Source organism: Lycorma delicatula, chromosome 12, assembly GCF_047948215.1.
Source record: "Lycorma delicatula isolate Av1 chromosome 12, ASM4794821v1, whole genome shotgun sequence".
Taxonomy (NCBI): domain Eukaryota; kingdom Metazoa; phylum Arthropoda; class Insecta; order Hemiptera; family Fulgoridae; genus Lycorma; species Lycorma delicatula.
Window position 1 is genome coordinate 56,431,045 of NC_134466.1, and position 22,161 is coordinate 56,453,205.

General features: G+C 35.4%; 1 protein-coding gene across 6 annotated transcripts in view; it reads left to right on the forward strand.

Annotated features, from left to right (window-relative positions):
• Positions 1-21,908, forward strand: part of LOC142332849 (uncharacterized) — a 65,227-nt gene extending 43,319 nt beyond the window's left edge. For 4 of the 6 annotated variants that reach the window (XM_075379498.1, XM_075379497.1, XM_075379499.1 and 1 more), the window contains 6 exons: positions 4,105-4,137; positions 9,717-9,752; positions 10,874-10,918; positions 13,597-13,759; positions 21,036-21,188; positions 21,707-21,908. In XM_075379498.1, coding sequence (XP_075235613.1) covers positions 4,105-4,137; positions 9,717-9,752; positions 10,874-10,918; positions 13,597-13,759; positions 21,036-21,188; positions 21,707-21,796 — 520 coding nt within the window. In that variant the 3' untranslated portion in view covers positions 21,797-21,908. The remainder of the gene's footprint in view (positions 1-4,104; positions 4,138-9,716; positions 9,753-10,873; positions 10,919-13,596; positions 13,760-21,035; positions 21,189-21,706) is intronic. The other 2 variants (XR_012758409.1, XM_075379500.1) reach the window with 2 other exon arrangements.
• The last annotated feature ends 253 nt before the right edge of the window (positions 21,909-22,161 follow it).

The window sequence follows — 22,161 nt, forward strand, 5'->3', positions numbered from 1 at the left end:
GATAATGTTGTGGCAGTATTTTCGGTAGTTACGCGTTAACGGAAGGGCCATTCAGATATATTACAAATTTTAGTCTCTCAACTTCTATATCCGCTACCAAATTCCTTGTTAACTGAGATTTGTGATATCATTAAATCCCATTTCTTCTCAACGTTGCGTAAACGCAACAATATAAAATTATGTGTGTAATTTTTACTTCCTTGTACGAAGTAAAGAAAGTATTGTGATACCAAAAAATGTCGGTTTTCAGATTTCAACGGAAATCCTCATTTTGACCATCCCGTAATCCATTTTTACTAGTTTCGGCATGACTTTCGTGCGTACATATATATCTCGCATAATTCAAAAACGGTTAGCCGTAGGATGTTAAAATTTTGGATTTAGGACTTAGTATCATCTAGTTGAGCATGTCCTCTTTTGATTGCAATCGACTGCACCAAAAGTGTCCAAATAAAGCCCAAAATCAAAAATTATATTTTGGACTTTTTCTTAACTGCAGTAATAAGCTCTCATTGAGAGCTTTTCAACGATATATCATAAGTGGAACTTATTTTCATTGGTTCCAAAATTATAGCCAAATAAATTTTAATTAATGAAATATTTTGATTCTACAAGGGGAGGCACACCGGTTCGATTCAGACTTCATCTTTTTTTAAGTTTTTTTTAATTTAAACATATTGATTTATTAATAATTATTAATCTAAAATCGTAAAAAGAAATTTATGATAAATAATAATTCAATAATAACAATAAAAATAAAAAAACTAGCCGGATAGAATTTCAATCGCAGTTTTGTTGTTACTTCGATCAGAAAAATTGGAAAACTTAACGTAAGTGACAGAAATTTGGCCGCCAGAGCCTCGCTATACCCAGTGCTGAACAGTGCCAGCCCGTACCCACTGGCAACTAAGCTACTCATTTTTCCGCTGTACGTACTGCCGATTCTGACATATGCTTACCCGGCATGGGGGGCAGTGTTGAGCTCTTCGCTTCAAAAGAAGATCGAGGCCGTCCAAAACATCGCGTTTCGGACGATCTTTGGAGCTCCGTGGTTCGTCAGGAACGCCACTCTCCGATCTGATGCGAGATTTCAATCCGTGTCCGAGGTGGGGGTGGCGCAGGCGCGCAGATTGTTCGGGAGAGCGGCTGTGTCCGAACACAGTCATCTTCGGGACATCTGCCGAGAGGACCCAACCCCGACAGTTGTAAGGAAGCGGCCTCACGCCGTACTGGACGAACCACCGTGATGGTGCGGTGCGGGAGCCGAGAATCGACAAACCAGGCTTAGGGGCCTCCATACCGCATGAGCCACAAACAGAATAATGCGTAAGAAACGTTTCCGGGATCGCGAGTGAATAGTTTTCGCGAGTTATACTCTCTGAAGACATCAAATACGGTAAGTCGTAGTTAAAACAAAAACGCGGACATCACTTTTTTTTCCGCGTGTGTTTTGTTTCTCTTGTTTCAGAGTTTCAGAAACGGGAGAAACATGGATGTGGAACGACTCGTCGTGCCGACTTGGGAAACGGCCTTCCTTCCTTTCATCCTGCCACCCTAAAATAAAATAAAAGTCAATATATATATTTTTTTTTTCGTCTGTGTGTTCTGTTTCTTATGTTGCAGATACTAACGGCCACCACAACAAACAAATGGTTTCTTCATTGCGGCCACGCGGTCCCCCCAACCCCTTCCCGGACATACGTGTGTCTGGAGATTAATAATTATTTGCAGTAAATAATTTCTGTTTACTTCTTCTTAGAAAACCGCCGCCCCAAAACCGCGATCGCGATTAGGTATCGCCATTTTGTAAGTTCCCTATTACCTTTCCTTTCAAGAAAGAAGAAAGAGGGAACGAGCCCAGCAGCCATCAGCCCAGCAGCCACTGACAGCACGGAAAAACGAAGAAACCTGCACTTTCCCCCGTTCAGCCCTTCGGGGCCTCGGGAATTTTAAGGTTAGCGGTATGTAACTTCGGTTACTACCAATTCTCGGAAAGTGCAGGCCAAAGAAGAATGAAGAGGTCATCGGAAGAAGAAGAGGGAGAAGAAGAAGATGAAGAAGAAGGAAGACCCTCTACTCGTCCCAACATCACGGACTGGAGTCCGGAACAGAGACCAGCAGAGATGCGTCCTGGAAGGCAGCCATAACAGAAGTGGATGAAGAACTTCTACACAACCTCTCCTTTCTAAAACTTACTATTTAGATAAAATAAACCAGCAATTGCGACTCCTCCGGAGTAGGGGTCGCATTGCTCCCTCCTTATAGTTAGTGCCCCGTTGTGGCGTATTCCTGCTAGCTTATTAAGCGTTAGCACCGAAAGGACTTCAGTAAACGGTCTGAAGGGGAATTACGTCGGGAGGACAGGCTCTATAAGCCTAGCCTTCCGCGGTCGGCCCATAAAATGGGTTCGATAACGCTGGTTCAACAACGGATTGGAATGCAACTAAATCCGTCTTAAATTCACAAAAATAATAATACACAAAACTTGAAAAATTAGACCCGAGATATAAAATAACCCTTTTAAAAAAAACAAGCCCGATTAGAATCATCCAGCAGCAAGGGACTCTGTCCAGGTTCTGCGATAAGTAGGGAGTAATAAATTCCCGCCAACTTTGCATTCCATTCTATTCCGACAGAAATTTACTTTTGTGACACTGCAGTAAACCGAGTTTACCAGACAATGTACATAAAGAGAAAACTGACCGTATTATAGTCAGAAATGAAACTAATGCGAGACGAAGGTGTAAAGTGTTTTACACCTTCAAGGTATTTATATTTATTGACCTTCAAGGTGTTTATATTTAGGTGACTATTTATAATCAAGGTGTTTATATTTTTAAGAAATTACAGGTGATTTTACGTGTGTACTGTTTTAAAAAATTTCACAAGGCAGTTGAAAATAAAATATTTGATCTTGACTTGACTTCAATAAAAAATTGATAATGTTTTGATGGTAATAATTTTAAAAACAACTGGTTTTCTATGTTTTTTTATCATTTTTTTTTTTTTTGTTTGTAAGCAAATCTATTTTAACGTAAGATTATTTGTGCCTATTCACAAAAATTAATTATAGTTTTTTTAAATAGACATTATTAATGAACATGATGTCAATATTACAAAAATAAAGAAAAGCAAAGATGTTTAAAATAAAATACATGTTATTTTGAATTATTTGAAGCTTTTTTGATACCAGAAGCTATTATCAGTAAAATATAATTTTAATAAATTAACGTACTTGTATTTTTTAGGTCAAAAACAAAATACATTTTTAATAAATTTCGTCAACTCACTTTCTCAGTATACAAATACGTTCCTCAGAGATGCCATGAAATCATCTGCCGATGAAATTAAACAATATCGCTTCGAATATATCTTTTGAAAGTACTGTAACGTTTAGAAAATCTTTCAGAAAGAAGAAAGAGAGAAAATAAAGAAAAGAAGAATCCAGAAGAAACCAAAAAGAGGTTATTTCTAGAAAAGGACTTATAAAGACATAAGTTGCAGACAACCCCCGTAACGGAAGACACCCGCCTTGTGTAGACTTCGGTCGCCATACCAACCCCCCGGTTCATAGCCTTGATGGGCTTTAACGGAAGTCGTCTTTTGAGCCTCTAACTGATTACACCTCGCAGTAATTAGCCAGACCTCGTTAGAATGTCACCGATGTAAATGCCTCGGTAGATATTTACATCAGTGAATTATGACTCAGCCTTCCGATATTTTATTTTTATTAATTTAATTTAATTTTGAAATGGAAAAATGTGACTACTTGTATCGTGAATATAAGATTAAAGAATTATTGACATATAAGAATTTTTCATATTTTAATTATGTAAAATTTGGAAAACTGAAAAAGTTTAAACCAAGTTTAAAAAGTTTATTTAAACCATGGGAAAAAATTATTATAACAGTTCTCGTTACTTCAAAATCTATGTTTTATACCGTGCAGAAGACAAGTTGATACTAAATTTCTGTCACGCCATTTAAAAAAAAAAATTATAATTTAATATTTCCTAAAATACCTACCCATACATGTATTATGTATTTAAAATTATTTATGTATGTTTTTGAAATTATATTTAAATAAATTTACACATTTTTCAGCCCAAAAAAATGGATAATATCAAGAACTGACACGTGAGTATGTTTTATTATATTTTTATACCATGAGGTAGGAAAAGGTTGAAATACGAATTTCATTTATCAAATTCAGTCAAGTAACTTGAATACTAATTTCTGTGTGCAATCTTCTGCTACTGCGATACATTTCAATGGTCAGGAAGTTTAACTTATCTTAGAAGTGAAATCTTTCGACCTACCCTTACATATTTCGATAGCTTCTTTTCGAATCGAATTTTTCTCACTTTTACAATCCTTTAAGTGACCAGGCAGGTGACAGCTTGATGGAACTATATCCACGCCATGCGGAAGACGGGTAGCACACCCTACTTGAGCTCTTACAGTGTTTCCAAGTTAAAGCAGAAATGTAAGGATATTATAAAGTATATAATATAGTAGTAATAAATATAAAGTGTATAAAGTAGTAAATCGGAACTAAATTTCAGTATTTATAACTTAATTGTTATTAAATTACTAACTTCGTTTTTAACTTGAATTATTTCGTTTTTGTATATTGTAAATTATTTAACACTAATAAATTGTATTTATAAAACATTTTTAGTGTGTTATCTATCAATATAATTATTGAATCGTGAACATGCGACAGTACATTTTTAATTCAGTCTCATAAATATAGTTACATTAGGCTTTCGTTTATCAATACCGGATGCCGCTTATACAGAATTCATCCTTAATTATTAACATCCTGTTCATATTATCGATAGGAATGAAGTTACGGTATTTTTATAAAACCGATTCATTCTGTATAGGCTGCATCCGGTTCTAATGACACTACAGTTACAGTATCAGTTACCCATCGTCGTTTGTCTATTCCCCATAGTCGTTGTACTGTTTGTATATGTAGACGGTTATGTGCATTTTATCTGTTTAGTTTATCTTGTGATAGTTTAATACGGTGATTGATTTTAATTACAGCATTAAAATGAGTACAAAAGGACAGCGTCTACGATCTTTTAGAGTAAATAAAAAACTGCGCGTTATAGAAGAGGCTGAAAAATTGGAAATCGGGCGGCAGGAAGAAACTTTGACCTAGTTGAAAGCTGCACTCGAAACACTCGAAACTGGCGTAAGAAGAAACAACTTCTGGTGAAAGACACTGGTAATAAAAGGGGTTTTCGTGGCTTAAAATCAAAATACACAGACGTAGAAAAAAAAATTTTATTACTTTGTTATGGAAAAAAAGGAAATGCGGATATGCTGTCACGAAAGAAATGTCAATCATATGCTAGTGAAATCGTTAAATTATTGAATAAAGTTGGTTTTAAAACAAGCCGTGAATGGATAACACGATTTTTTCCACGAAATGATTTGTCAATAAGACGAAAGACGCTTATGAACAAAAAATATTACATTTCCACAAATACATAATAAATCTTAGAAAAGATAAAGGCTATTTGCCTTCTCAAACAGGAAACGCTGATCAAACCTCCGTATATTTTGAAATGCCGTTTGACAAAACCGTAAACAAAAAAGGTGAAAAAAGTGTTACGATTCGCACTGGTGATAATGAAAAACAAACGTGTAGTGTTATGCTTTGCATTACTTCTGATGGATCAAAATTAACTCCGTACATTGTTTTTAAAAGAAAAACTCTTTCTACCGTACAGGTAAATGGAGTCATTATCAGAGCACAGGAATCAGGTTGGACGGACGAAACCTTAATTTTAGATCGGATCAGGTGTGTATGGCAATAGTGATCAGGAGATTTACTTAATAAAAAAATACCGGTATGCTAGTAATGATAGTTATCGGGGGCAAACGACTGATAAAGTAAAAGATATTTTAAAAAAGGGTATGACAGACCAAGTAATAATTCCAGGAGAATTGACATCTTTATTGCAACCATCAGATGTCTCCATTAATTAACCGTTCAAATCTTTTTTTTTTTATCCTCTTCTCCCCCCAACCGGATATCCAATTAAGTATAACTCAGTTGGGGAGAGTGTCCATTTACTCTAAGGAGGCGTCCCCCGCCCACCGGTAGTACGCCCGGCACGGCAGGTTAGCATCCCCGGTCTCGGATCTCTCCGCGCACAACTCATGATCTTATTTGACGCTTCCCTAGTTACACGGTGAATCTGATAATCTATCAGCCTATGGTTGATGTTTATCTGCATTACTCTTGAAGGACGGTCTCTAATGGTAATCGAAACAGCCTTGTGGTCACTTCCAGTCTCTTTATTAAGCACTGAGAAATCAATTGTGTCGATACGCATTCTACTATCTATTATTACCAGGTCGATAATCGATTCGTGCCCCCTAGCGTTATTCTGTGGCTGCTCCATAATTCACACAAATCGCACCTGTAACCTCCAGTAGATCTTCTAGGATTTTTCCTCTGGCGTTAGAAGAAGCAGCCCCAGCCAGGGCGGTTCTGCAATTGAAATCTCCTACCACTATTGCTCTCTTACGGGACCGCATCATGATTTGTAGATTAAATATTCAGTGTTGAAAAAACCCCAGAGCGCAGTTTGGGCTGATGTATACCCCAATGATTACTATGTCACGCAGCTCTATAGCCACAATACCCTTATTTCTGTAGTATAGGCTATAGTCTATATTACCTACAATCCCCCTGATAGTCACATCCCCGTTTCTATCTGGTACCCATTGACCTCTAGCCACTGAATTTACATTAGGTTCAGTGGCTACCAGGAAGTTGTAGTTGCCCCTTGTGGCAATCTCTGTAGACAGTTCGCATGATAATAATAAACTTCTATTGTTATTTATTAAGAGTATCTTACTCATGATTCCTATTGCAATCCAAACTGCTAGTTCTATGTGTCGTGCTTCTGCAGTCTAGACATTTTGTTGCTTCTCTGCAGTCTTTAATCACATGGCCCGATTTCCCGCAGTTGAAGCACAAGTCAGAACGATCCGGTCCTTTGCAGTCTCTCCTACCATGCCCGGTCCCCCAGCAACGGTAGCATTTCTCATTTTCCGTTCTAATATACGCTCTACTCCTCACCCAGCGGACTCTCAGTCTAGATGCAATGATTTTTGTCGCTCCCCTATGGGTGGTAATGACAGTGGCATTTTTGGTATTCCCATATGCTTCTCTTTGAGATGTTACCTGAAAACTTTTTTCTATGCCAATTACCTTTTCCACCGCCTCTTTGACCTCTTGTTCCGTGGTATCACAGAGCATGTCTTTCACATGTACCACCGTTTTACGATCCCCTTTTGTTCTGATGTCTACCTGGAGTTCCTCTACCCTGTTCTAAAGTAACAAAGAGAACTCTCCTGCTTTTTGCGACCCGCTTATTCTAACCTCTAACTGTTGATCTTTGCCTTTCCTAATAGACAGTATCTCCCAGGCTTCTTCTGCTTTGATTTTTTCTTTCATGGTCTTTAGGAGGTCTGCGTATGACTTTCCTGGCGCTTTAACGACTACCGTTTTGTTCCCAACAACCGGTGGCGTTCCTCGTCTCGCCGATGCTGATCTAGACCTTGCTCTCACCTGATCACCCAGGTTAGGAAGCACCATTCTAGGGAGGGTTTTGCCCTTTCTCATTAAATATATTACAATTTTCTTAATTAATATTCCAGCCGGACCGGTGGGCATTACGAAAAAGGAGGACTCTAATTTTCCAACCACCCTTCTGAGTGCCTTTATTACATGGATTGCCATAGCCTTGTCTCCACTACCAGAATCGTAAATGACTGTATATTTTGTTCCTCCCGTGGTTATTTTGTTGTCATCCAGAATTGTGGAATCTTGCAAAATCGTTGCACCCGGTCTCGCCTCTGCGTACTTACCGTTGGGCCTCTAACCATTTAAGTCCACGAAGTGGCAACTGTCGTCTCCAGGTCTTAAAACACTTACCTGAGTCAGCCGGTTCGTCACCCATGTGGACCATCTAGTTGGTAATCGGTCGATGAGTTGTTCATCTGATAAGTCGACGTCAAGTATGTTGGACATTTCACTTTTATAGTGACCCTCGGTCTGTGTGCTCTGGTTTGTCACATCCGGTGACTCTTCGTTGAGTCTCAGTAGTTCCTAATAAATGTCTGTCAATTCTCTTTCGTGTGCTTTAATTGCTGTTGCACTCGCCTTACCAGTCACTTGTTTCAGTTGAACCAATGCATTCCCTAACTTGTAAGTGACTTCTTTTAACGTAAGAGGGGGTCTCCTCCTACTATGACGAGCCGGCTCTTGCTCTTTTAGCCGCTCTCCCCTCAACGGTTTTCCATTTTATCTTATCTTGACTAGCTACACTGATGTCCATACCATCGGTTTCTTCTGTAGTGTTTTCCTTCTTTCCAGTATTCCTTCGCGAGGGTCCAGCCTCTTGCGAGGCTGTATCTTCAACGGGCAGCGAGCCACGTCGTCTCATACCTTGGATTTGGTATCAGGGTGCGATTCCGCATCCAACGATACCCCACACGGTCGGGTGCCCCAAAAAGAAAATTTTGGGTAGGTGAGGGGTGGGAGGTAAAATGTATCTAACCGAAAATATGATCCAAAATTTTTGGGGGGGAGGGGGTCAAAGGGTAGGGAAATTTTTGGATCGGATAGATCTCAAGGAAGTTTGGTTCTATTGTTAAAATTACAGGAAATATGGAGGATAAGGATTTGCCCGTATAAAGTATGTCTCAACACTTAGAAAAATTCTTATAGTATAAATTCTACGAAAAATTTTACAAGTCCTTGTTTACTACTTTTACTAGTGACGTAACAGACAAGACAAAGCTTGCCGTTTCACTTAGAAAATTTTACTCTATATTAGTTAATAAGTATAACTTTAAAGTTCTAAAAATACTAATTCAAAATGGTTTTTAACTCACTGTATTGAATTAAATTGACACGTAATGACTCACAATGATTATTACACCACTAGAAGGACCTTAATTGTTCTCCAAAAAGTTAAAAAGAACAGTAAACACTTCACTTCATTCAAATATTTGTTTCTTTTTTTTTTAAACTCTAATAACTTTAGTTATCCACATCCAAAACTCATAAAAAAGTATACACTTGTCCGTTATCCTTACCTCAAAAGTTTACAATGTCCTGTTCCAATTAAATAACCAAAAATCCAACTGAAAAAGCACAAGATCGCGTCTTGACAAGAAAACACGTCTACACGCTCTGTCATCCACAACTGTACAGTTGTGGATAACTGGTAACGTTATGAACAAGTTGTGGATGAACTGGTAACCGTTCAAAACTGCATTAAACAACTGTACAGTAAATGGATGGCTGATGAAAATTTCTTTCTCACGCCTGCAGGAAGAATCAAACGCCCAGATTTGTGTTTGGTTAAAAGATGCTTGGCAAGGTATTTCCACGGAATTAGTAAGAAAAAGTTTTAAAAAATGCGGAATATTTAATGAAATGGTAGTGATGACGATGGTAGTACCTTTGGCAATGTTTTATAAGTTTTACAGTTTGTTTTTCGCCCTAGCAGCATACATTTCAATCGATTTAAAAAGTTATTTATTTTTATTCTAAAATTTTAACCAATCCTTTAATTTAGAGTAAACGCAAAAAAAGTATTATTTGTAATAATTAAGAATATTATATGTTAATAATGCTATAAATATCCATAACTAATTATCATTTAATAATTTTTCAGTTGGTATGGGATGAAATCAAAGACATTTTTCGTAAGGTAAGCGTTATTTAAAAAAAATTATAAGTACATAATTGACACTATTAATTTTCTGTTATAAAAAATATTTATCAGGAGTCCCCTAAAAACATATAAATTTCATATGAATTCATAAACAATGTACATTCTACAAGTTAAAGCAAACATTTTATAAAAACTTGTGTCTACGTTCTACTTTTTAGTTATTACGAAAAGATTTGGGCTAAATTTACGATCGAGGAAAATCTGTATTAATGGGTAAAATAATATGATATTTTAAAATTTAATTTGACTGAACAAATTTTAAAAGTGTTCGCACAGTTTTATTGCAATTAATACTGAACAATTTTTTTTTTTTTTTGAACTCAGTAAATAGCAGTAAAAATACGTCTGTGATTTGTTGAAAACAACTGTTAAAAAACGAAAAATAAAAATACCGAATAAAAAAATTCCATGTTAGTTGGTTTTTTTTTGTTGTAAATTTATATTGATAACAATAAGAAATAAATATAATAAATAATTATAAAAACAAATACATCTAACCTTACCTGTCATTTGGTTCATCCATTTCCGATTAGTCTTATGGCCGATTAAAAAAAATCTGTAAAATATAATTGAGAAACAACCACTGTGGGACTCATCTCTTTAAATTCTTCAGTCAAATTTAACGTCGTGTGAAGTTTTATCCAATTAATAATGACTATAGAAATAACGTATTTTGGAACGTCTATCTATTATCGATGAGGATTAAGTACCGTACTTCGATGGATAATATACTACAATCTTCAATGATATAATAATAGAATAAAAAAATATGTGTGCTTAAGACCGCACGGCCGAAGTGAAAACTTGTGTGGGATCGCAATCGTTTCGAATTACTCTTTACTCTCTCCTGAGAATCTGTGTTTTTAGGTGAAAATAAAGAAGAATAGGAATTTTCCATTTAGAACTAAGTGCACAGCAATCATTTAAAAGTAATTAAAGGATCGATTCTTATATTTCCTAGCCGTACCTCGACAAATTGAATTAGAAAAAGTTTCTTTTTTCATCTCTCAGTGTACTGAAGTATCAACCGTGCTCTAGTCGCCTTATATTCCTGTTGAATAAGAATTCTAATTATTTCATTTCTGTTTGCGTTTCAGGCCTGAAGAAACAGAAGTACGAATAATTCAGAAAACTTCCATCCCGTAGGTGATCATTTTTTAATGAATGTAGTTTGAAGTATAGACATAGAAAAGATTTTGATGAACTGTATAATCCATGAATTATTAGGAACAAAAATTCAGCGAATAAAATACGAGTAATTACACATTTAATCGTCATTTATTCATTCAAAGCAGATTCGTACTGGGTCATTAGTAAAGGGTTGCACATGAATAAAACATGAAGCAGTTTACCTAACGGAAAAGACTCCTGCGCGCAGCTGTAGGAAGCTAACCGAGAGATATAGCTGGTTACCATCCGGATTAAGGCTCCAAGCGTTTTAATCTGGACAGGTACTTGCTGGCATTCAGCGGCCTAGGCGTGGCACCGAATTGCTGTCTTTGACCAGATAAATTTAATTATTGATAGTCATATATGTTTTAGTAGTAGACGGGGTGCGCCTACCCATTTTAGTGATATATAAAAAGTGGGCGGTGGGACACGCGAGTAATGTATAGTACCACGCTTATTCCGCTCACGCTTTTAGGTTAGCTGTAGGAGCTAGTTAGAACACTGGTCGCTAAATTGTTTCGAGGCTCAGTAGCCGTTTGTCGTACAGACTTTCAGTCTTACGTTTTAGGGTGACCGAATGGGGAGGTGGCGGGAGAAATGCCAAGTAAGCCAATGAATAAAACGTTTGAAGACGTTGCAGTGCAAGGCGTTTTGAAAACGTCTGAAGATGAAGAAATTGCAGTGCCGTATAACAATAATTGAGCTAGAATTTTCCTGAGATTCCCGATCTAATTAGGGTAGAAAACGTTCAACCCTGTCCTGCAGTCAAGTACCTATGAAGATGAAGCACTTGACCGTGTTCCCTCAGAAGGCCGAAACAGCAGCCGGCTAATCGCCCACATCGGGAATCCCCGCACATCAAAGTGATTTCTCTGGGTTGCTCTCGAATGTATGATATGGAGCACCAAATTTCTCTCCCTTGCTTCCTACAGCAGTGCGGTAGGAGTCTTTTCCCTTAGGTAAACTACTACCTAGTGACGTTCCTGTCACCCACCCCTATTCCTTGCCGTTTTGGGCTTTAAAGGGAGTCGCATATCGCCCTCTGACTTTTTACATCTCATAGTAATAAGCCTGGCCTCGTTGGGATGCCACCGATACAAATTTCTTGGTAGACATTTGCATCGGTGATTTAATCACTCAGCTTACTGCATTCGCTGTAGGCCTCGTCCGGACATCTTGAATGTCCTAATCGTCTTCCTCTGAACTAACTAACCCAGCTAGAGGAACCAAGAGCAGGAGAGTTAAACACCAAATGTTCATTTGACTAGACCTCCCCGAAGACGCACAGCTCATCAGCTTTATCTACTTTACTAGGACTTGAACGCTGGAACTCTGTACTTCCAAATCAGCTGATTTGCGAAGATGCATTCACTGCTAGACCAATCCGGTGGGTTACTGTTCATCAGCTGCCAGGCGGAACCGTAACAGATATTGGTTTAAATTAACATGGTTGGTAAGCATCCGGGCACCTGTTGCCCTTAAAAACTAATTCAAGGCATACCATCCCTACAGATCCTGAATAAATTTATACAAGGATCTTCCCTTAGTTGTAGTGTAGCATTCCAGCCGCCATGCATCCATCTCGAGGCTCTGCAACCTCTTCCGCAGGCAGGAGATGGGCAACTGAACGAAATTTAGATTCGGTGCATTGTGATCACCGTTAATTTTGTCATAGAGTATAATTGAGAAAACCATCTCTTGACACTAGCTTATTGTCTAATAAGATTATCCCATTAATTTCTAGTTTTTAACTGTTTTGTACTCGGCATCGTTTTCCAGTTTATCTCATAATTGTAAGTACCGATCACTTACCATTCCCTAACACTCTTTAAATTTTTATTTTTTTTATTTTAGTCTTTTAATTTTATTGATCTGAATTATTTTTAGTTGGATATTTGATTTCCTTTTTTTCTTTTTTTTATTTCTTTCTAGAATAAATAAACATTCAACTTTACGGGAAAAGAGAGAATTACTGTTGTGTTATCCAGTAATGACTTCAAATTCAGTTTTTTTTTTGGAATTACATATTCATATTATTATCACTGACGTCCGATTGTTCTCTCGTTTAAAGATACAGATCCTCTCTATGCGCCTTTCAGTTCGTTTACAATGACTCCTTCATAGTAAATGCTTACTAACTTTAAGTTGCTTTACTAACTTTATGTTTAATAATAAACATAGCTGATATATTTTAAGTATTTAGCTCATCTTTTCTCGAAGTTTTTAACTCCTTAGATTATTTCACTTTAATGACTTTTTATGAAAAAATTATTTCAATACTTTTGTTAAACCTTCGAAATAATAAATCTAATTTAATTCATCCTGGAAATAGGAGAATTAGATAATAAAGTCAGTGATAGTGGGTTCTAATTCATATACATATAAATTATTGATTATACTAGGAGTACAGTTGTTTAATGGCAATTACAATTTTACATTAATCAATTGTAATTGAATGTATTAGTTAAATTTTTACTTGAATTAAATTTTTAAGACATTAAATATTTTAAACAATATATTAAATGAAAAACATAAAAATATATTTATCATATTTCTGTTTAACACACCATGGACCTAAACATTTGTGTTTAATGGTGAATAAAAATTATATAATTTACTAAGTTTTGTTTATTTTTATATTTGTTTGCAGATGTACTTTACGTGTAAACAAAGGTGATAGGGCAGTGGTGAATAATGTATTATTTTTATCTCCTACCTTAGATAAAAATTTAAAAGACAAGTTAAACGGATATTTTAATACGCATATAAAGTTTGAATTAAATTTTTCATACATATGTAAATTTGTTAGCCCTGTAAGTATACACTTATTCGAAGCACACATACGTAGCAATTAAAAAGGAAAAAAATATAAATGGAAATAGTAAAAAAGAAATATAAACTATAAAAAATAAATTATTTGTTTCAATCATGTGCACACACACAAAAACACACACACACACACACACACACACACACACAAACCGGCAAAGTTATGTAAATCTCTGACTACTGAGATCTTTGCCCTCGACAGACTGCTATGTGAGGAAATATAACTGCAACATTAAAATACATAACTATTCGTGTAAAGAACTATGTAAAAAAATATTATACTTTTTGACTAAAATTTTGAGATATGGAACTGAAGTTGACCATATATTCTCACATTTTTAACTCACTGTAATGAAAATGAATTTGCATCAATGTTCCATAAATAAAAACTGACAAATTTCATCTAAATTGGTTGAGATATCAATTAAAAAAAAATTAAAAAAATAAAAATTAATAAAATTCAACAAAAAAAGACATACGAATATATGTATCTTTCCGAAAATTATTAATGCTAAAATTATAGAAACTTGTTTTTTTTTTTTGAAATGTCAAAAACTGTCAAAACCCTGAGATGTAAGACTTAACCCGATTATCATACTTTCACTTGTGTAGTATAATTTATTAAGAAAGCATTAAACGATTTGAATGACAGAAAGGCTCCTGGAATAGGCGGAATACCTGCAGAATTACTGTGTAGTGCAGCTGAGGAAGCGATTGATAGATTATAAAAACTGGTGTGTAATATTTATGATAAAGGGGACGTTCCGTCAGACTTCAAAAAAAGTGTTATAGTCATGATACCAAAGAAAGCAGGAGCAGATAAATGTGAAGAATACAGAACAATTAGTTTAACTAGTCATGCATCAAAAATCTTAACTAGAACTCTATACAGAAGAATTGAGAGGAGAGTGGAATAAATGTTAGAAGACAATTTGGTTTCAGGAAAAGTATAGGGGCAAGGAAAGCAATTTTAGGCCTCAGATTAATAGTAGAAGGAAGATTAAAGAAAAAGAAACCAACATACTTGTCATTTATAGACCTAGAAAAGGCGTTCGATAACGTAGATTGGAATAAAATGTTCAGTATTATAAAAAAATTAGGTTTCAAATACAGAGATAGAATAACAATTGCTAACATTTACAGGAACCTAACATCAACAGTAATAATTGAAGAAGAAGAAGAAGAAGAAGAAGAATAAGAAGAAACAATGAATGACATAGATGAAGTCCTACGCAAGTACTATCGCATGAAAATAAACAAGCACAAAACAAAAGTAATGAAATGTAGTAGAAATAACAAAGATGGGCCACTGAATGTGAAAATAGGAAGAGAAAAGATTATGGAGGTAGAAGAATTTTGTTATTTGGGAAATAGAATTATTAAAGATGGACGAAGCAGGAGCAATATAAAATGCCGAATAGCAGAGGCGAAACGAGCCTTCAGTCAGAAATATAATTTGTTTAGGTCAAAAATTAATTTAAATGTCAGGAAAAGATTTTTGAAAGTACACGTTTGGTGTGTTGCTTTATATGGAAGTGAAACTTGGACGATCGGAGTATCTGAGAAGAAAAGATTAGAAGCTTTTGAAATGCGGTGCTATAGGAGAATGTTAAAAATCAGATGGGTGGATAAAGTGACAAATGAAGAGGTGATGCAGCAAATAGATGAAAGAAGCATTTGGAAAGATATAGCTAAAAGAAGAGACAGACTTATAGGCCACATATTAAGGCATCCTGAAATAGTCGCTTTAATATTGGAGGGACCGGTAGAAGGAAAACAATTGTATAGGCAGGCAACGTTTGGAATATGTAAAACAAATTGTTAGGGATGTAGGGGGTATACCGAAATAAAACGACTAGCACTAGATAGGGAATCTTGGAGAGCTGCATCAAACCAGTCAAATGACTGAAGGCAAAAAAAAGTATAATTTAATAATAAATTCCTTTATTACAGTTGTATTATTGTTATGACTTATATACTTTTCTTTCTTTTTCCTGTTTAGCCTCTGGTAATAATCTTTCAGATAATACTTCAGCGAATGATATGTATAGTGTAGTCTTGTACAGTCTCAGTGTTCGACCATTCCTGAAATGTGAGGTTAATTGAAACCCAAACACCAAAAATCACCGGTATCCACGATCTAGTAGTATTCAAATCCGTGCAAAAATAACTGAATTTACTAGGACTTGAACTCTGGAACTCTAGACTTCCAAATCAGCTGATTTGGGAAGACGCGTTCACCACTTGACAAAGCCGGTGGGATATGACTTGTATACTGTTACAGCTGAACAATTCAAGTATATAGTTAGGAAATTAAAAATATTAAAAGTTGTAGATATACTATCTGTCAAAGCCAAGACTGTTCTTAACTGGACAGTGCAGTGTATGTCAAAATTTTTACAATCATTACCACCAATTTACGTTAAAAATTTTACATGTTAAAACACGTACATGTTTTTACATTACACGTTAAAAACTTTTCTGACGTGATATCATTTAATTAAAATCACAGACTCCACACCATTTAAGTACAGTGAAATATGTTTATGTAACTTTGCACCATAATAATGCACCTACTCACACTGCACGACTTGTTCGTGAATTTTTGGCTCCTCTAAATGTATCTTATAAATTTAATCTTCTAAATTAGAGCTTACTGAGTTAGCCTCTCTTATTGGAGAAGATTTCCAAACACAGAACCGGGATACCTCAAATAACAAAAAAATTAAAGGGGTGCAACCGTAGTTCTAGATATCTGAAACAAACACATTGCTCGCCGAATCTTGGATTGGCTGATTTATTGAAGGCAAGAATTTAATTTTAATTGTGTAATTTCTCTATTCTCATCAAGCTCGTTAAAATGTTATATCCATCTGACAATTGGTTCCACTTGACATTTTTTAATTGACCCATCCCCAGCCTCCCAAAAAATCAAAAACTGTGAAATGTACGTTCACTGAAGTAGCCTTTCAGTATTAGGAGAAATGTCGCAAACCGCATCCAATTATCTCAATTTTAAAAAAGTTACAGAGAGATGTAAGTTACTTTTCAGCCATCCAGTAAATTAATACTAACAAGAGAATACGGTTGGTGACCGAGTAGCCAGCAGCTACACCCAAGTGAGTACTAACGTTTGAGTATTGATATCACCCAATAGCTCAAAGAAGCTGTAAATATTGTTTCCAGAAAACATTTATTTGATCAAGTGGATAAAAAAATATAATTTCTGTACCTTTATTATGCACATGAGTCATTAACTGACTTGACTGTACAATTTGTGCAGTCAAGTAATATTAAAATTTATGCAAGTATGAATGATTAATATATGTTTGTCAATCATTTAATTTTTTTCCAAATCAGTGAATTCACTGATTACTAAAGCTTGCATTTTTCACCCTTTTTCCATTGAAAATTCGACTTAATCCTACCTTAATTTTTGTGACATGAGTTTAGAACACCTCAAACCTAAAATGATGTGAACTACAATTTTATAATAGCTTTATATTTCATGTATAAACTTATATATTTATTATTAAAAAAATTGCAGTAACACTGAGGCAATATATACTTGCATCTGGTGATGTTGACATAATGTTCATATAGTCATTTATTAAAGTTTAATATGCAACTGCATCTGTCGTTACTTTATTTGTAAATAAACTAATAATATTAACCCACCGGGTTGGTCTAGTGGTTAACGCATCTTCACAAATCAGCTGATTTGGAAGTCGAGAGTTACAGCGTTCAAGTCCTAGTAAAACCAGTTATTTTTACACGGATTTGAATACTAGATCGTGGATACCGGTGTTCTTTGGTGGTTGGGTTTCAATTAAACACACATCTCAGGAATGGTCGAACTGAGAATGTTCAAGACTACACTTCATTTACACTTATACATATCATTCTCATTCATCCTCTGAAGAATTATCTAAACGGTAGTTACCGGAGGCTAAACAGGAAAAGAAAGAAGAAACTAATAATATTACATATTTTGTAAACAGTAATTAATATTTTTTTTACATTTTAGTTAGATTTATTTAGCGTATGGTACCAAGACACAACACCAATTACAGTCAAAAATTACAAACAAATATCTAAAAAATTAATATAAGCTATTGATTCTGGAGTCGCTATCAGGAAATCTTCAGAAGTCCCTTCGTAGGCTATCCTAGGGCAAACTTCTGTGATGTGTTTAACAGTTTGATTTTCACCACACTCGCAAAGGGGCGTCGGTGTTTTACCCCATTTATACAGGAAATATGCGCACTTATCATGTTGAATTTGTATTGCTTAATGTTGACCATGTCTTACATGGCAAGTCAAAACCCGGCGGCTTTTGAGTAATACATTGTTATTCTGGACTTCCTCCGACTCTTCAAGTGATGTACATTTTGTTATTAGCACCCAGTCATCGGCCTAGCCATGCTTTTTAGATCTTGTCTCCGGTATGTCTGTAACATCGAGGCTGAAAAGAAGAGGCACAAGCACCGACCCTTGTGGCAGACCATTCGTGAGTTTCCTTGGTGAGCTTTTATCGGATCCCAAGATAACTTGGAACATTTTGTCGTTCAACATGTTTATAAAGAGGCAAGCTGTTAATTTGAATGGGATTACACGGAGGTCCTAACAAATCATGCCTTCTCTCCAGACATTGTCGTAAGTGGCTAATAAATCAATGAATGCAGCATAGGTTTTAATATTTCTTTGGAACCCCGCTTCAATATACGTTGTGAACCAGAGAACTTGGTCGGTGCAACTTCGTTTTGGCCTAGAGTCTGCTTGTTCAATCAACATAACATTAAATATTCTCTGACAGATTCTGTTGTAGATAAGCCTCTCCAGTAATTTATATGTCACTGATAGTAATGCTATAGGCCTGTAACTCTTAGATATGTTTGCCGGTTTCCCTGGTTTTAAGATGGCTACTACCTTCAATTGTTTGAATTCTCTGGGTACGCTACCGGTCTGTATTATGTTAGTGAAGAATCTGGCCAGCCAAAGTTTTACATATTTTCCGCAGTTTAATAGGAATTCTGGATTCATCCCATCGAATCCCGGTGCTTTTCCTGGAGCGGCATTTTTGTGCGCCGACTTAATCTCTTCAAGTGTGAAAGGGTGAGCGTACTCAGTTCCCCCGTCTATCTCTCTCCAAGTTTTTTAGTTTACGTTTTATCTCAACTGCGTGCGCCCTATCTCTTGGTGCTCTGGACGTTGCCACTATGTTGGAAGCTACGGTGTTTGGGGAGACATTTGCTTTGTGTCTCTAAATAGGAGCACCGCTTCCTAATTTTCGTAGCAGAGTCCATGCATGACAACTCGAGGTCTGAAAGTTCAGGCTTCAACCGTTTCTGACCATTTCTGTTGTTTTGCAGCGTTGAGGTTATGGAGAAGTGTCTTTCAGCTCTTGATCACCCGTTTCAAGGAAGCTTCGGTAGAGAATTTCGCTGTTTTGGGACCACCCTGGGATATAATCTCTGCGAAGCCATCTAGGGATGTACTTCTTTGCGGTACTTGTTACTGCTGCTATAAATCTGCTATAGCTTTTGCTAATTGATGGTATCCAGCCTAGGCATTTATCCAGATCCCTAGAAATACTTTTCCAATTAGCCTTTTTGAAGTTCATTCTAAGATGGGTTACTGAAGTCACGAGTGAAATTTTGCTACCTGCCTCTACAATGACTGGACGGTATTTGCAGTGGGGAAAGTCGCAGAGAACTTTACTGGTGACTAGCAGCAGCCAACTTTTGCAATCAGTTGAGGCAAAACATAGATAGGGTTACACTCCTGCCTCCAAGCCGCTGATTTAAAAGCAAATCGGTCTTTAGCATCAAAGACAAGACTTAGATTCTCATCCTCAGCCCATCTCACCAGAGCCTCCCCATCCCTACCACAATCCTTATACTTTCATTGCTCGTGGTGGCTTTTAAAATCACCCACGTATAACACAGGTTGAAGTTGTATTTGGATTACTGGGTCAGACAGATGGTGGTTTATAGAGATATTGGACACTATTATACTTCCAATTTTAACTACCACATTATGAATTTAATTGCCTGTGGAGGTGGAAATGAGAGTAGCGTTTTCTATATCGCGTCTAATGTAAGTAGCATCATTATGCATTGAGGGTTTACTTGAATAGTTTACATAATTTTACATGTTACAAAATTCAAGGGACGTGCAACTAATTTTTCATGAAGCTCAAACCAGTCCTGAGTTGACTCCTTAGTATATAACACTCTTTTTTATTCTATAAAAGGTTTTCTTCAAAAAAATCCATTATTAATTTCTAAGATGATTATATTTCAGAAATTATTAAATTCCAAGCATATACTTGTATTTGAGGTGGTCAATTATTCATCATTAATGGGCTGTTTCTATCCTGATAAATTTATCCAAATTTCTGGAAGAAATTATTGATTAAATAGATGACTACTGCTTGAAGAGTGAATTCTTTTGGATGAGCTTGTTTTGTAGTCAATGGGGAAAAGGAGATTTGGCCCCTTATCTACAATCCACTGTTTCCTGACCTGTGATCATTTCTCATTGTTAGTGTTCAGCTAGATGCCTCTTTGATCCATTCCACGGACACTATGAGGATTGGCTTGAATTAATGTATCACTGCTATTTTTGGGATTTGATTAGTATATAAAAATTGTTTATATACTTTCACTATGGAATCTTTAATCCTGTTTGGTAACTGTACTATCTCTGTACAAACCCTACTTAACACACAATACATATATATGTTGTGTGTGTTGGTGTGCTATTTAGACATAACTTGGGTATATGCAGTTATTAAATTACCAGATCAAATGTAAATTTCTCTGTTTAGTCTCTGGAACCACCATAAGAAGGCTAAACTTCAGAGGATAAATGAGTATGATATGTATGAATATAAATAAAGTTTAGTCTTGTACAGTATCAGATTGACCATTCTTGAGATGTGTGGTTAATTGAAACCCAACCACCAAAGAACATCGTTATACATAATCTAGTATTCAAATCCTCATAAAAGTAACTGCCTTTGCTAGGATTTGAACCTTAGAACTCTTGACTTCAAAATCAGCTGATTTGCAATGGTGAGTTCACCACTAGACCAACCCATGGTGGGTAACATCAAATGCCCCTACTATTTAAAAACATATTTATCTAATATATTCCATGACAATTAATTTTTTTTAGGTACCTAATATAATATCTTAATTAATGTTTATGTAAATATCCTTTAATTATGTATTTCTAATATATAAAACTGTTCAGTTACAGGCCTTTAAAGGTGCAAACAGAAAAATATGGCAATACAAATTATTAAACTTCACCGTCAGTGGTTATCAGTTACAATATTTTTATTCTTTACAACCTACATGTGTTGGTCTTACATACTGTTTAAGACATCAAATAATTAATCATAATGTAAGTAATGAGGTATCTGATTATCCTTCTCCTCACGTTTAATAGCATTTAACAAAAATTTTACTTGTAATGATTTACATTGTATATTTCGTCTAACAAAATTTAAAAAAGAATTCCCAATCCGTTAACTATTTTATTTAGATAGTACAAACAATATATGAAAATCGTCACTGCTATTAAAAAACAATTAAATTTTTTTCCATCTTAACTGTTGTATATTGTTCAGGTGAAAAATTTATGTGATAAATAAAGTTTAAACTCAGCTATAATTTTGGTCCAAACTTGCAGCCATTGCAATTTTTTTTATTCTATAAAAAGGTTTTCTTCAAAAAAATCCAATATAAATCTTTTATTAGTATCAAAAACATTAATTTACTGTATTGTTTCTTCACAAGTGAATGATTATTTCCTATTTTCCCTGAACATATGGCAGAAATATTACAATACTCTAAATTATAAGAAATATAATTCATTAATTTGTATATTACTTCATTTATTTGAGTTTTGTTTAATTTTAGGAATATCCTGTGGAGGGATCCTTTTTTCACAAGATTGATAGTACACAAACTAATGATACATTAAGTGTTATAAATGCTGTTGATGATTGATTCTGTTTAATAGTAGAACCTAATATCCTACAGCTGTTATCCAAAAAAAAATTTAAAAGAAGATAAATTAAATATGTAATTTTACAACAAATAAAATATAATAAAAAAGTAATTGAGACTGCTCTATTAACTATCCTTTTACTGTTTCTTTCTTATTTTACTTTTTTATTTTAATTCCGAAGCGAAAAACAAAGCACCCTGAGAAATTTACAATATAATGTATTCACTGAACCACATGCTTCTGCTGAATCACTAGCAGCATTGCCAAAACACTGTAAGCAGCATAAATTTACAGACTAAAGGTATAACCTTTGAATATTTTATAAAAAAAAGAATATGTTTCTATCACAATGAATCTTTGAATT